This window comes from Centrocercus urophasianus, unplaced genomic scaffold (assembly GCF_019232065.1).
Source record: "Centrocercus urophasianus isolate 14NV4802_14NV808 unplaced genomic scaffold, USGS_Curo_1.0 seq_16, whole genome shotgun sequence".
Classification (NCBI taxonomy): Eukaryota; Metazoa; Chordata; class Aves; order Galliformes; family Phasianidae; genus Centrocercus; species Centrocercus urophasianus.
The window spans coordinates 30571596-30588630 of record NW_024884711.1 but is presented as its reverse complement, the minus strand read 5'-3'; the positions used below and the strand labels follow the sequence as shown (position 1 = coordinate 30588630).

The following is a 17035-nucleotide window of genomic DNA, read 5'->3' as shown; positions in this document are numbered from 1 at the left end:
TGTTGACTGTACTGTCAAGGACCCCATAGTCTTGATCACAAAAGCAGAGATCATAAATGTTCAGAGTTACGTCTACATCTGAACAAGAAGATAGAAAGCAGTTGATATTTCTGACATCTGACATCATATCATAGTATCATAGAACTAGAGTGATTTGTTTTTCTCTCCTGGAGCCCCTGTGACATTCAACACGGCTCTCTTGAAACCTGCTTCTGAGCTGACTGAAAACAGAGCACAGTGTTGACCATACAGCTGCCAAAGGCAGGGAGAGGTCATGCCACTGAGTATGTTTGTATGGTGTTGGTGGTCAGTCATACATTGCTACATGCTAGATTTCTTAAATATAAGTTGGTGTTTCAGTAGAGTTTCTTGATAGACTGATTCTGTGTGCGGATGTAACTGAGTGTGCTTTCCGGAAAATTTGTCAGTGCAAGCTTTAGCAAAAGCAGTGTTCCCACTGAAGTTTCCCACCTCTTAAGATGACAGCTTGTGTTATGAGAGAAATGTCTTCCTGTAAGTCTGTTCTTCTGAAGAAAAATATGAAGACTATTTAATATGAAGCATTTTCCATTGTGCCATCCTGCTCAACAGCTGTGATAGAATGCACATTGCCAATGCTCAAATAAAACCCAAAAGTTCTCCCTACCCATTGTTGTATGACAAAACCAGATACTTCTGGATTTGATGCTTCTGCTGTTTATAGTATACACTGGTGCTTTGTATAATATATATATATATAATAACACTGGTGCTTTGCCTTTCTTCTGTAGAACAGCAGGTAAAGCATCATCCTGAACACATTCCAAGAAGTGGGCTGCTTGTTTAAAAAGCAGTAGAAAGCCTTGAAAGCTCCATATCCAGTAGTATGACACCATTTCTATCTGGTATGTTTCTTTATCAGTAATCAGTTAATCCATATTCGTAATTCCCAAGGTCTTTGAAAAAGTAAAACTAAAACTGTGAAAGCTGCAAGCTTGTCTTCATAAGAACCTGTGCGTGAGCCAGGCAGTGTCGCAGAAGAATAGCCAGATCCTGTGTATGTAATTTCCCTAACAGCAGTGAACTACTGCCAGGCTCTCCCTCTGACCTATTATTTCAGTCATCACAGAGCATCATCTGTGCACTTGTTTTTGCCTGTTCGTTCATGCAAGGCTTGCCCAGAGGCGCTCATAAATAGCTTGGGATTTGATCTGATTAGTCTTTGGGGTATGTGGTTCGAACAGTAGGGGAATGTCTTGTGACACTCATTTTAGCATCCGACGACTTTTGAATGAGATCACAGTACCAGAAACTGTTATTTTGTTTTTGTCCAGGCGTTGCAGAATGGAAAAGATTTAAATCAATGAGAAGCTGTTAAGCCAGTCAATTTGAGAGATTACTGTTCTTGTACATCTCTCTGTGCTTTATCACCAGAATTTTCCTGCTGCCCTTTTTTTTCTTAAGAAGCTCTGTGTCTCGATGGTGATTTTTATTGGACTCCCTTTTAAGATTGGTTACATGAAGAATTTGTATTACATCCAACATAGTTCGCAAATTCAAGGTTTCTAAAATATAATCTCATCTGTTAAAGCAGCAGTTAGAAAACAATGACATTTACATTAGTTGTGTAGAAGATTAGAATGAGCTAATTAAATTGACCTTTAAATCTCTCCACCCTCTTGGAGGCTGTGGCTAATCCTTGACCTCCCACTGTGGAGATAAATATCCTTGCTGTGAGCATTTCAGGCAAAGTGGACAGAGGAAGAAGAGACTTGCCAGCAGTTTGTCTTTGAAGATGAGGGCACTACTTTGCCAGTTATAAATGCAGATTGCAATTGAGGAAGAGGGACAAACCTTTCCTGTACTTCGAGCAGGGCTGAAGGTTCTGCTGCATGTGTCTTCTGACTTTAAAAAAAAAAAAAAAAAAAAAAAAAGTGTTTCATTCAGGTGATGTAGCTCCAAATAGCTTAACTTGTTGTTCTCAGAAACAGCCAGCATCTCTCTGGAAATTGATCTCAAAATTGGTCTCCCTTTTTTTTGCTGTCTTGTGTTGGTAGAACTAGAGTTATCATAGAGTTATCAATTATACGATAATTTCTATGTTACAGTAGGCTGCTATTTTTATTGACCAATGCACAAGGTAAAGTATGTTTAAAAAAGGTAACATGCTAAGTGTAAGTGATGCTTCAGCTGGTACCTGGTGACTCCTCTGTCAGTGTTTGACTTGATATTTTGTGACTTTGTTGTTTTCTAAAACACTAAGTTTTAGGGGACTTTATAAACATAAATTAAAACCGTGTGGGTAAGAGAGTATTAAATGACAAGAATCAAAATTTAATTGTCAATGAGTAATTGACATTTCATGTAGTGGAAACCTGCAGAAGAGGCAAAATCTGTCCAAATAGCAAAGAGTGATAAAGACAAGAATTTCATGCAGTACCACTTGGATCTCCACCTGGCATCCTGAGCCTATCCAAACAGGATGCCTTTTAATGTCATCAGACAAATAATTATATGGAAAAAAGGGAGTGCATACTTAGGGAGCAAAAGTCTGCCTTTGAGGAGGTAGCAGCTCTGAAAAGGAGTAAAAGGCCAAAGAGAACGAGAATGTAGCACTAGTGTGAGCTTTCAGTGAGTCAATTTCAACTGCTCTTTTGGGTGGGTAAGTTGGACGGTGTGAGATAAAGCCAGGGAGAACTAACTTTTTTGAACGTCTGTTTATTTTATACTTAAAGCTAATATATTGTATTTAGTATTGCTTCTGGTCATCTTAAAAAAACGGATGGCAGTTTGGATACAGAAGATATATGGGAAACTGGCATCAAAGCGATTTAAGAACATAGAGAATGCCTTGTGATGGGACTTTCAGCAGTACAAGTGAATAACTGCCAGAATAACTGCAGTGATGAGTCTTTGGCTTGTGAAGGTGGAAAATCCAGACTGTCTTACTGGAAGCTGTTCCTAGACCAAAAGCAAAGATTGGAATTCAGTTTTGGAGAAGCTGGGTGAAATGGAATGGCGTGTGATATGTGGCGGTTGTGTTGGCTTCTAGTTTATGAAATTCTCTTGAAGGCTCCAGGAAAGCTCATGTGATTTGGTGGGAGCTGTTTTGTTTCTAGGATCTTCACAGAATTTTGGATCAGGACCTCTGGTAAGAACATTCTCATTATCCACTGTATTTTTACTGTAGGAATTTTAATAAAACTCTGCACAGAAAAACATGCTGATGAAAGAGAGGAGGTCTACAGTAAAACTGAATGAGCTTGTAATTAACTTGCTAAAGAATGTGCTGTTCCTAGATGAAATTATGATCTAACATAGGTGGGCTGATTAACATTTTGTATCAAGAACTTTTCAGAAGGGGAAGTTCTAGCAAGCGGTGTAGCTTTTACCCATTTATCTGGAAAGCTGTATCTAGATTATTTCATCAGAAATTAATTCTTTGATGTGGGACAAGTTCTTTGTGATTTGTACAGAGGACCGGATGAGTATTTCTGGTTGCCCGCAGATTTGCCTGCAGCGCAGTGTAGGTGATACTTTTAATATTGATTTATGTTAGGGCTATGAGACTTTCAGCCGGTGATTTCTCATTGAGAAACCATTTGGGAGAGAGAGGGAGGTGCACAAAAGGGAAATTTATCTATTAGTGGTATCTCTGAACTTGGCGTGCTAAGCGTGTCTTCGAGTTGTGTAAGTAATTACATAAGTAATTTAGCATAGTCTTTAAATGACCTCGTAAAAGTATTCACATTTCAAAAGTACAAAACCTTCATTCTCCTGAGACCAAAAACCAGCAGGCACAAGATTAAAACTTTACAAATTAGAGGTGAACAGGGAATTGGCAGAACACAGACGCTCAGAGCAGGAGGCTTCAGGAGAGCTGCTAAGTGAAGCTGTTAAGTGGAACAAAGTGCGTGTGGCTGGCACATGTGTTTGTTAGTTGTAAGGGTGAAGACTGAGGAGAGGCTGGAACAGCTGAGAAAATGTGAACAAGGTACTATGACCCTGTTTTCTCAGAGTTTTGCTCTCACTAAAGATAGTGCTCTGACATGGTATAGCTAGATAAATTCCCCACTGTCTGTTCGCACAGGGCGCAAGCGAGCAGCAGTGAGTGATGGTAAAAAGGTTGTTAGGATGGTGAACCTGTGTCTTTCAAAGGGTATTTTCCTATATCTGAGGGATATACTCCCTATTCTGTCTTTGTGATTCATAAGTCTGTTCTCAGTGAGGAGTGGCTCCTTGCCATCTGCTCATATTCCACTTGATTTTCCCCTAATTAAGAAAGAGAGCCCAAGGGAACCCAATCAGGTTTTAGCCATCATCTATCTCTTCCTGCATCTCCTTCACCCTCCCTCAGCCCTTCTTGTATTTTCCTTTTGGAAAAGGGGCATACTTAATTTTCATTCTTTGTTTCCTTCTCGATCCCACATGGAAGTCTCACCTAAGAAGGAGGTTTTCCAGCTGGGCACCATGCTGGTCCTGCCTAATGAGTTCACTGCTGAACAGGAAAGCAGAGGAAGCGCCCTGTGCTGATTTTTTTTTTTTAGGCACATTGAGTCAGCTTTTCTTCCGACCTGTTTGCACATGGATGTCAACAGTGCAATTTATTATCCTGTTCTGCTCACTTTTTGCACATAGCATCACTGAAGTTTATCAGTGCTGTTATGTCCAATATTGCCTCCCAAGACTGTACTGCATTTGACGGGAGAAGTCTATGCAGTGCATCTGATAATAGTCTCAACTACAGAGCAGTACAGTTCAAACAAATGCATATTTTCAGTCTAATCACCACTGCAGGATGACTTTCATATTATTGTCTGTATTAAGATAAAGGTGATTCTCTTAAAAACTGAGCTTAGACAAACCCAAAATAAGTTTAACTCTTGTCCTTATCTAGATATATACTACAGGGCTAATATGTAATTCCAAAAGAGAAAGTTCCACAATTTGTCCACGCTTTGTGGTAGACAGTGCATACCAGAGGTCACATGTGGTGCTACTGACAGTTCTGTCTGAGATTTCTTACCAGTTATGAGTTTAACTAGTGGCTGTGCATCAGAGGGGCTTACGCGAGACCTTGTTCGCCAGCTTCTGTGCTAACTTATCAGAGATGCAATTTCCAGCACAGAGTTTCTTCCGCTTCTAATAGACGTGCTATTCATTTGTTAGCATTTGGCAGGGTTGAATGGGATTCAGAATGGTTTGATATATACAGAACAGTGTTGAGTCAATCAGGTAAGTTAGATTCACCTACATAAAATGGGTGGATGATAGTGTTTTAGAAGTATTTTTAAGTAGCCATATCATTTCCACTTTGAATCCCATGAGCTCTTCTGGTTTTAACTTTTGCTCATTAATTTACTTACTAATAATTTATCAGGTGCAGACCAATTGCTGTCATCTTTTCCAAGATTCTTTGTTGTGATGATCATGCAACTGTACTGTGTATTTTATTGAAGACTGATTTCTCATTATAAAGCAGCAGAATTAGTATAGTTGGAAGGTAGGACATTTTGTGTGATACATGGAGGCTTTGCTTTTGAAAGAATTTGAACTTTCCTCTATTCACAGAAGTGAATGTGAAACGTGACAAAGTTGTCCACAGACAAAACTGAACCATATATTATCAGCACAAAAAAGTAATAATACAATTATTATTATTCAGCCCAATATAATGGCATTGGTTTTAATTTTTAAGCTTTTAAAAATGTACTTATTAATTAAATTTATGCATGAATCAAAAGAACGCACAGCAGTTATCATTAATCTTAAACACTGTGTTCCACCTTCTTTCAGTGTTCAGATGAACTATATTCTATATCTGAAAAGAGCATTGTATTGAGAGATTCTACAGGAAGGGAGTTAGTAAAAACAAAGTGTCAATGATTTTAATTAAATGGGTTTTCTTATCTTAAACACGTTTAATGTTTAAACATCTGATCTTTAATTCATTAATAGATTTGGAGTACTGCAGGGAAGGCATCTGAGTTACCTGTGCATGTATAGAATTGTGCTGCTTAGTACAGTGTTGTTTGGTTTGTTCTAACAAATTAATTATGTACATGGTAAAATGATAGTTACATGCATTCTTAATTAAACTTGATATAGATAACTAGAAAGAGAATAGCCATCTACTCAAAAATATATGCATACCATTTCTGATGTATCAAAGCATTGAGAAGCTGTAGATTGTGTACTAAATAATTATCTACGTATCCATTATATTGTTAGCAACATATTCGATATGATAGCTGTATTTGCAAATTAACTTGTCATTATAATTGGCAATCAAGCGGATTTCATTTCCATTAGAAAAACAGCTATTGCAGGAAAAGACATGGATCAGTTAAAACTAAGTGACTTAATGAGGTTTCATCCAGTTGATTTAAAATATGACTAAATTTATTAATTAGTCCAATTCAAACAAGCTTCTGTTTTTCTCTGTGAAGATGGATTGTAAATGAAAGAAGCATGATAAGGAATACTGGTTAATTCATTCTCTTATTTTTTCATATGTCATTTCTTCTAAGGCAAAATTTCTTACTGCTTATGTTGTCTGTTTTTAAATGCATCAGGTACCACACCAACAGGAAATATTTTTAAAAATAAAAAGAAGAGTCAAAATAAGTACCTTGGTTTTGGGGGCTTGCTCCATTAATATATTCTAGAAATTCCTGGTTAAGAATGGGATGAATGGAGGTTATGTTTTCAGGAATACTGTACCTAAGAAGTAGGAAGATCTTTATCTTAAGCCCTAACATTTGAGTGAGTGCAAGTAGTACTTGTGAAGACCAAAGAGGACACATTCTAAGTGAGAGGACTGTAAGAATAGCAGTGATGATGTCTGAAGTAAAAATGCGTTATTGGGCACAGAATTGTTGACCGAGCTTCAGCATATGGGAAGTCCAGAGCAGCATCATTTCCTGCGTGCTGCATCTCAATCATGACGTTGCCATCAGTACTGAGTTTCAGAGACACTTTGGGAAGTCAGCTGCTTCTATTTGTACCAAAACCACTCAGGTTTTTCATTCTAAGTGAGCACTCGCAGGTAGGAATTTCACTCAAATCTGACACATCTTTTGGTGAAGTGTTAAAATGTGCCTCAGAAGTCCTTGACATTTTGGACAATGATGCTAGTCCAGGTCCTCCTTATTATCTTCCCTCTTTCCGTCCTCCATCTGAGATTCCTTGGCAGACTGACAAGTGTACTTTTGAGCAATTTTTCATAGCACAACAACTTAAGGTTCCCCTCAGGTTAATTGCTTTCAAGATTTATACCACATGGGGCTTACAGTTTAAAGGCTAGGGTTCTCTGGGAGCAATACGTTCAGAAATGTGTGGTTACTGATGAACACTTTAGCTTTATTGGAACAGTTAACCTCAGAATAATGCACCTTTTTCTGCTGGGAACAATAACAAATAATTACCCAGTAGCCTTTATTATTGCTAACTGAATTACAGCCTAATAATTTAGCAGTAGTTCAATTCACTGGATACACTGATGATTACCCATGCTTCAGCTTTTCTCAAAGTTGTGTATAGTTATTATGTTTCATCATATTTTCTAGAGTTTGTGGTGATGGTAACTGAATTTCCATTGCATTTGAAAACTTTCTGTGATCAGTTTGTAATTTAAAAACATTAAATATAAACCCTGAAAATAAAGTCAAGTTCTGACTCTAGAACATAGAAGGTTTGAATGGAGGATGATTTCTAAGACTAAGTCAATATATGATTCAGTTTTAAAATTAATGGACTTCTGATATGAAGTGTATTATTAAGAAAATTCAGTCCATTTATAGTACGTGTTCCCTTGGGTAGGCATTGTCAGTACATAAAAAATACTTCAGTGACAGAGTGGTGGGAAATGAATTAGAGTAGGGAACATCTGGAAACAGGTATGGAAAATTTAAATTCCCATAGTAGTTCAGTGTGTGCAGCACTTGCATCTGTTAAAGTTGGCTGACAAAAGCCAACGCAGATCAGGAACTGAGTCTTCAGTGGTTGTCCTAGAATCTCTGATCTGATCAGTCTAGGAAAACTATTCATTTATAAGCATTAGGGAGGCATCCACATCCTTTGTTTCTTTAGTGAACAGAGAGAATAGCAGAGAATCACATTTTGTCACAGACATTGGTAATGACTGTAATTCACTGAGTGAGTCTAGAAGTGTACAGGGAAAAGTCTGCAAAGATTTATTTCTTCTACATGACATGACAAAGCTTTTCATTGTAATAAGACCTTATGGGGCTGTGTGCTTTTAGGTAATTTACTGTTATTCCTGATACTCCTGAGTACTTCAGTTGAACGAAGTAAGCTTGTGGGAAAACGTTCTTACCTCACACTAAATTGATTTAAGAAAGCATCTCACATTTGGGTCAGGATTTAAACATTCTGAATGCTTGTTGAAGTCAGTGGGATTCCTTTATGCAATCAGAAATACGAAGGTGTGTATATGTGTTCAAGCTCCTTCTTAAATGGAGGCTACAGTTGCCCTCATCTCTAGGTTGCAGTTGTTACTTAATAATAATTGACAACAGCACTGACTCCTTGGCCCTGAATTTGAACACTTTCCTCAAGTTAGTGTGTGCAGTTCCTTCTGGAATTCCAGAGCTTGTGATCCCAGATCCCTTTGTTGCTAGAGTTAAAGCATAAGCACACCTTCAAATAAGGTAAGCAGTATTCTGATCTGAATACTGCTTAACTTTCTGGGGAAAAAGAAATTTCTTTTGCTAGTGTGGGAGCACAAGTTCTATCAAGCCCTAGTCTAGATATGGTCACTCATCTCTAGCAACTTTTTCTTCTGACCATTATATAGTTATTAACTGTTCTTCCCCTCCTGAGCTTGTAGAAAGGCAGATGTGTCTGTTTTGCCAAAGAAGGAACTGTACAGTAATATCACTTGCTTAACACTAGATATGAAATCGCTGGAATAGCTCTGGTGCCACATCTTGGAAATCTCCCTTGGTTATGTTATTCAGCCAGTCCTTCTGGCTTAAGAACAACTCCTACTGCACTGTAAAATGATACTTGTTAGTAGCGTTGAATCCTCTGGTTATTATGGTGTAGAACAGTGGTTCTTTTTGGTTTTCATGACTCTGTATTTTTTTCCCCAAAGCTGATAGCATATATGTAACAAAGCACAGTAAATCTACACTGACTTTTAAATCACTTATGGTCAGTACATTCACTCAAACGCTCTTTGGTTCTCAAAATATTTAAAGGGATTACATGCTTGGCAGAGTTCCACTCAGTGACTATTCAAAATACTTTAAAATAAATGCAAATGTTTTATATATGTTGTAGTTAGAAAATGTGTATATCTTTGTCTGACAACACTTGTTTTTTATTCAATTGACAGAACTCATTGACAAGAAGTGCACCTCTTGCCAATGATTCCCAAGCACGCAGTGGTGCCCGGTTTCATACATCTTATGACAAAAGATATATCATCAAAACGATAACAAGTGAAGATGTAGCAGAAATGCACAACATACTGAAGAAATACCATCAGGTAATATGCTGTTTCTTACCAAAATGTGGAGTATCTTCTCATATATTGCAATGCCAATCTTTTTTAAAGTGTTAAAAGTTTAAAGGAATAATCATGGGAAAAGAATAACTGATTTTTTTTTTTTCCTTTTGCATGTCTGCTTTATGGTATACTTAAAATAATAAGGCTACACTCTTCTGAATATCCAAGCTAGCTTTTAAGTAAGATGGTATGTCTGCATGGTACAGGTGATAACTCGGAGTTCATAGGATCCTATTCCTTACTACAAAGATTCTCATGCTTTCACCTCCAGGCTTGAAGCTACTTTATTCTAGGCTGGTTTGGGGATCACCATGCACAAGTGTATGAATGCTGCAGATGATCTTTTTCTTCTCAGTCTAAGCATGGAATGCGTTTCACTACTTACAGGTTTAAAATAATAAATGTTGAATAGCATGAGAACTTAAAGATTTGATATAAAGTTGATATAAAATTCCAGCTATTGGAAAAAAAAAGATTTTGCCAATGTACTTTTATATAAATTACTTTGAAGTCAGAAGAGAGCAGGGGAAATCCCTGAAATCAACCTTAACAGTTTTCATGCTGTGTCAGTGTGTGATTTGTATGAATGGTACAGAGGGAAGCAGAACTTGGGAAATACAAGAAGGCTTAATAAAAGTCAGTGCTAACTTCCTTAGCTCCAGATCTGTTTGAATAAGCTCTAAAGCTGCATAAACCAGGGAAGTTTTTAAAAATGATCTAAAATATGATGCCCAAAGGGAGGTGGGTTTTTTCCTTCTTTCCGTCTTCCTGCTCACATCTGTGAGTTGAAATTGCAGGTAAAGACTTCAGAATGTTCAGATGTTTGGGTTTTTTTGTTTCTGTTGTTTTGCCTTGTGATGTTTCATAATGTTCTGATACTGTATGCCACTTCAGTAGAAATCACAAACTATGTAGGTTGCTCCAAAAATAATGCCTCTTCTTTGTTTCCAGAGAAACTACAACAGATAGAAAGAGCACAATAACACTGTTCAATAGAGCAAATTCTCAGCTGTAAAGCACTGTTTTTCAATACAGTCACCACCATTAGCTATGTATTTTTGCAAATAGTGAACAAGAGCCTGCATGCTTTGCTCATAAGAAGAATCTGCTCTAGTGGAGGTGACCCACTGTTTCACAGTTGTTATGATGGCACTGCTACTAGGAAAATGTTGCCCACACATTTTTATCAGTTCATCTTTTATCAGCCCTAATGGTTGGAATTCAGAAGGCTCCCAATCGACACTGTACAAGTGTGGTAGAACAGCACAGCTGAGATTGGCAGTGTACTCCACGGTCTTCAGACTGGCATGGAGTCCTGCATTATTGTGTTGCCAGAGAAAGGTTGTCTTTTTCTCTTGCCTGTCTGAAAGTTCAAGCCTTAGCTTAGTCAGCGGCCAGATGTGTCTGTAGAGTTGATGGCTTGTCTGGATTCGAGGAAATCCAGTAGGATCACCCCTTTCTTATCCCAAAAGAAAGTGCACCTTCTCTTACACCTGCTGAAGGCTGTGTCTTGAACTTTTTCTTCTTCACATGCTCCCACTTTGTGGTCTGCTGTTCTGACTTGTAGTGTTGACACCACGTCTCATAGCTGGTGGAGATGCGATTCAGGAAGCTGCCACCTTCAGCCTCGTGTTGGTTCGGTAGGTCCTGACAAACTGGCACATGATGTTCTTTCTGTTCCTGTGTTAACATTTGTGGGACCCACCTGGCACAAACTTTGTGATATTCCAGCATTGCCATCGTTGTTTCCAATTCATTAAAGCCAGTATTTGGCTCTGTACACAGTTCCTAAGTCATAAACCACCAATTCTCACAGATAAGCTTCACAATTACTCCTACATCAGATGCCATTTTATGAGACTGCCCCTCTGCTGCCATCTGTCATGCAACAACAAAACGTAATGGAATATCGGTGGGACTACTGCCACAGCACCAACGTCTGCCTCTGACATTGAGGGCTGACATAATAAAATAGGAGGCATTACTTTCAGAGCAGCCCTTGCACATTTTGAAAGCAACACCAATGAATGTAAAGTACCAAGGCCTGATTACATTTTTTGTACTTCTGCAACTTTTAAAAGTGAAGAGAGACAGAGGCATGATTTTGGGATGTTAGGAATTGTACGTATTGCCAGCCATCCTCACAGCACTTCTTCCAGCTCCATTTCTCTCTCCTGCTGTATATTTGAGATCTGCGAGTTCCATTCAAGCCCCAAGTTGTTGTGAAGCCTTCAGTGAGATAGATGTTTCCTTCCTCTCTGCAAGCTGTACATCTATTTAAATAAAATGTGAGACAAGCATGTGCTTATTTTAATAGCAAAATATTGTCACTGTCAGAAATCTTTGTAAGACCATCTTTTAATTTCAATTTTGTTAATGAGAAAATTTAAACTATTATCTGTAATTTGGGAGTGTTAGAATTTTCAAAGTTACAGTTTTAGCTTTGATCTAAAACAGTTTTCATTTGTGAAGTAGTGCAGGAAAATTAATGCTCTGGTCCATTTCTTATTTGGCATTAGCAATTAATAATCCAGATTTCTCTGAGACTGTTAATCCAGCTGACAAGTCATACTGCTTTCCAAAACAGTCATCTCATTTCAAGAGTGGCCATGAAGACAGTGCTAGCATGAATGAACTTAACCATTACTGTAATCTGTTATTGTTCATGCTTTCAAAACATCAGAGTTCACAGTAGGTAGCTTACTAGTGACAGTGATTTGCATGGTATCTGTGGCAGTCATCTTATTTGCCTATGTGCTGCTATCTGTGTAAGAATAAAAGCATGTGCTTAGGTAGTGTTAGAAACATCTTACACTTTATTATGTTAGTAACTTAAATAGATTTAAGTCTGATATCTTTCAGTAGTGTCTCCGAAAGATTCATAGAGAATGGTATTTCTCTTCACCTCTGAACTTGAGAGTGCTTTACAAATGCCAAGAGCTCAAGTACAGAGGCAGTTTAATAATTGGACTTTTAATAAAATAAATTAATTCCATTGTCTTCAGTAAAGTGCTGTTAAAAGAATAAAATTGTTATAGTTAAAGAAAATCTAAATTAAATCTTACTGAGTGTGGTGACGCAGCTGATAACATGCCCTGTGTTTTGCTGCTGGTAATTAAATGCGTGGTCTATTAGGTACAGTTGGTCCTCTCATTTCTCTAGATATTTTTTGGACAAGGAAAGCATATCTTACTATGCTGGACAAAGTCTAGGGAACCTACTGTCCTGGTGAGCAGGTCTTTAAATAATTCTCATTACCAAGTCATCACACAAAGTTGCCCTTAGGTTACGCTTGTACTAACAAACGATTCAATCCAGGTATCGTCCATTGGCACTTACTTGATCTTAACAGTTTAATGCTCCCTACTGTGGTTTTGCTTTGAGCCTACTAGCATCCTTCCAAATAATTCTGGGCAATTAACTTAGACATTAACCTAGGCCATTTGCTATTCCTACTTTGCAGTTGGAACATGGGCATCCTGACTTAGAGAAGGGTTTAGTAATTTGGATGTGTGTTCTTCTGTTCCGGTTAGAACTTTTTCCAGAACACAGTCCAACTCACACGTACCTCCATCAGATGGCAAGACTTTTCAGATATTGCACTGGATATTCTTGTGGAAATCTTTGTCAAAACAAGTTCTCTCGATTTTAGCTTTATTCTGGCATATTCTCTCTGAGTAATAAAGATGCATAAATCGTGATTTACATACATAGCTTATTGCCCACTATCTTCCTGAATTGTAATTGTTGCTGCAGCTGTTTGCAATCACATATAAAAGTGACACATTTTTAGGAAAAGGTCTGTTCATTAATTCTCCCCGTTTCAGTGCGCTGATTGCCAGCAGCATTCTTCACGTGTGAAAATTTGTGGCCCAGTTAAATTAGCTCCACAGCTGAAATGTGAGTGCATCTGACTAGTTTGGGACTTCAGTGGCATGCCCTTATTCCATGTCCTGTGTCAGGCTGCTCTTACAGTAAACCCATGTTTGGGAGGCTCGGCTTTCCAAGGACAGGAGCATATAGACATGCTCAGACCCAGTTATGTAGTGCAGGGATCCTGGCTGGAATAACCTTTCTCAGGCAAGTGAAGACCAGAGAGATGATTCATGTGAATTTTTAAAGAATGCTTCTCTTATTTCCAAGTCTCCCTTGCCAAAGATCTGGTATCCCCCATAGTACCTAACTTCGGGTTCTCTATCCATTCTGAACGGTAACTTTTGAACAATTGGACTTTTGCACCCTCTTTCATCTGTCCAGGAAGGCAGTAATTATTATCCAGTTACTTTTGGCATGATGATGAGCAAAATTTCTACTATTTATGACAGATCATCTCTTTTCTCTTTCTCAGGCTTTTTTTTTTTTTTTTTTTTACCTTCTCTACAGACACATCTCACGTTTATTCTGCACGCTGAAACTCTGAATGAGTTTCATTTAAACCATATTTACTCACCAGTGTTCTTACTCATGCTTGCAGCTCCAAACTGATGGAATCATTCTAGACCTTGACAGTGTCTCTCTCCTCCTCCTTGCTTAGGACAAAATAAGCCTTATCAAATGTTTTCCCAGTCTGCCTGAGTTTCTCAGCAGTACATACAAGAGGGGTAGCTATCTTTAAGCAAAGAAGACAAAGCATCTGGGAGCTGGTGGGTTCGGCAGAGAAATGTGGCAGAGCAGTTTTCCCATGAACATTTTTGAAATCCAAGTAATGATGATTTTTTGTGAGTCACCAAAAGATTAGACACGTAGACTGCCACTAGAAAATAGAAATAAAGGTTTGGGTGGTTTTTTTTTTCATCAGAAACTGGATATTTATCATCCACAAACCTGTCTTTTTTTGTCCTTTCTCTCTTTGTTTGTCTGAAGTTGTAATGCTCTGTTCTTTGCAGTTATGAAGAACTGTGGTTATAGTTATGCAACCTGTGTACTTAGGTACTTCTAAAAGGAGTGGGAATTGTGCGCAGCATGTTAACACTTGTAAGACTGAAAATATCAAGTATAGAATGCCTTGTTTTTAATTAACGAAAATTATGTAGGTTGCTTTGAAAGTAAAGTCTCCTATTTATTTCTACAGAAACTACAATAATACTATTCGATAAAGCAAATTCTCTACTACAAAATGCTATTTTTCAGCACAGTCACCACCGTTAGCTATGCATTTTCTCCAGCAGTGAGCAAGAGCCTGCGTGCCACACTCATGAAAATCTGTACCAGTGGAGGTGACTCACTGTCACCACTGCTGAAAGCACCACCTATTGCCTCACTGTGCTCACATCCACTGTTTGGTTTCAGCAGGCATTGATTAATGTCAATGGCTTCAATTTTTTCCGCGTGGAGGGATTCAATTCCATGCCTTTGCTTCATATGCACTCCCATGTCAGACACTGTTCTGTCAGATTGCCCCTCTGCTGCCGTCTGTCACATGGCAACAAAATGTAATGGGATATTGGTAGGAAGGTTTCACCTCTACAGCCAATGCAACCAATATCCACCTATTTTATGATGTTGTGGGTCAGCATCATAAAATAGGAGGCATTACTTTCACAGCAACCCTCATATAATGGTCATGACTGCATAGCTTAGGGAAACTGGGCTTTTTTCAGGAAGCAGGTGGCTGGTAACTTAAGAGGGAAAACAAAATAAGTCAGTTTGACTGAGTTTTCTGTTTTCCAGGTAGAGCTGCTCTTGTAATGTTGGGTGGGATGTTTCAAAATTAGTCAAGTTACTTGCCTCCTAGGTTATTGTGTTGTTAGTGCTTTATAGTTTTGGGGGTTTTTTTAGTGATCAACAGTAAAAATGAAATTATCAAATTCCAAGTCTATGGCTACATACTGGAGATGTATAAATAACTAAAACTGAATCAAGTTTGAAGGAATACCAGGAGAAGTTACTATAGAAACAGCGTACAAGTATATATAGCAATTCAAGCTTCAAACTGTTCAACTGTGAGTAGCAGTTTTGACAGTTGTAAATTGTAGTTACTATCTGAAACTGTGAGTTAGACTCTGTTTAACCCATCCAATGTGATGCTTGGTTTTTTGGTAGTGGCATTCAGGCCTGCAGACTCAGACAGATGGTGAATACTCAAGTCTCAACATCGATGCTTTCTGTCAACTCATCACATGGGTCTGATGTTTGCAGTACTGAGTAAGAATACTAGAGCTTGTTTCTTTTCTATTTTTGTCTTGCAAATCTGAAAAAAAAAAAAAGTCCTGGGGAAAGGTAAACAACTGAGCATACCACTTCTGGCCTAAACAAATAGGAGGAATAAAGCCTTCCTCCATACTTAAAGTTGCAAAACTTATTGTCATTCATGAAGAATATAAACTCCAGATCCAGCTTTCTATCTACATTTAAAAACTAATTAGCCTAGACAAGAACCACCTACATTTCTAAGTGCTGTGGTAAACGCAGGCATGTGTGACACATGGAGTTCTGCTGTAAGTTTCTATGCTAGGCAGTTTCTACTATTACGGTATTTTTGGTACATAGTATGAAATACTGCTTTCAGTCACATTTTGTTTGAGATGCTTATAGTAGTGATATATTAGCAGTTATTAGCAGGGCTCTTGTAGCTGTTCTTCAGGAACCATTCAGCTGAACATCATTTACTTCTCAAATACGCTAGAAGCATTGTAATATGCTCAAAAGGACAACACTGAAATACTTCAGAAATCATTGTTGTATTGTCCCTACCTACTTTCAGAAGTAGCACAACAGCTTAAAATTGTGTGAGTTAATCAAGCATATTAGTGTTAAACACTTAAATAGTACTTAATAGGGAGCAAAAAGGAATACTCACTTGAGATGCCTTCAAACCTACTGCTGTTTTGGTTAAAATATGTACTCAGACCCCAAAAGCATAGATCAGAAAACTGGAGTTAAGACCCTTGACACTGTTAAAGGGGACCTTAGTGAAATCTTTTGAGATACATGCATTGCCAGGGTTTCACTCTATTTATAAGGAGCAGGTACACCCTGTACCTCCCTTAAGTATTTTAATTTCAGTATATGTTCAAGCTGTGTTTATGTGTCCTTTGGATACATTGCCCTATGCAAAAGTGCTGTGGAGTAATTTTCATAAAACACAGAATATAAATGTTTATAAATTACAAATATTTCCAAGGACAGAAATTGGTGCCAGTTGAACAGAATTCTGTAAGATGTTCTAGTTTCTGAACTGAACGAGGTATGTTGTCCTTCTCAGAGAGCTAAACTTGCAGAACAGTGCAATTCTGTGCCCTCTGAGAATAGATGAAAGACAGGATGGATATTTTTTAAAATGAAATGAAAGTAACTTGAGTTTCTTGTTAAAAAAAAACAAAACAAAACAAAAACAAAAAAAATGCCAGCACCTTTTGCACACCTATCTTTATTAAAATGGACTTCAAAAGGAGTGTTTTTTTTCCTTGGTGCTAACATCCAGGTGTTTTAAGTGCTTTTGTAAGGAAAAAGAAGTTGGGAAGACATCCCAAGGCAAGTGAACAAGAGGGATCTGTAAGTATACAAGCTTTCAAGTATAAA

The 17035-nt window shown here is 38.0% G+C and overlaps 1 protein-coding gene across 1 annotated transcript in view; it reads left to right on the top strand.

The window, feature by feature from the left end:
• The window catches only part of PIP4K2A (phosphatidylinositol-5-phosphate 4-kinase type 2 alpha), a 99504-nt gene that overhangs the window by 57797 nt on the left and 24672 nt on the right, over positions 1–17035 (top strand). The window contains exon 4 of the mRNA XM_042817071.1: positions 9341–9493. Within this exon, the coding sequence (XP_042673005.1) occupies positions 9341–9493 (153 nt within the window). The remainder of the gene's footprint in view (positions 1–9340; positions 9494–17035) is intronic.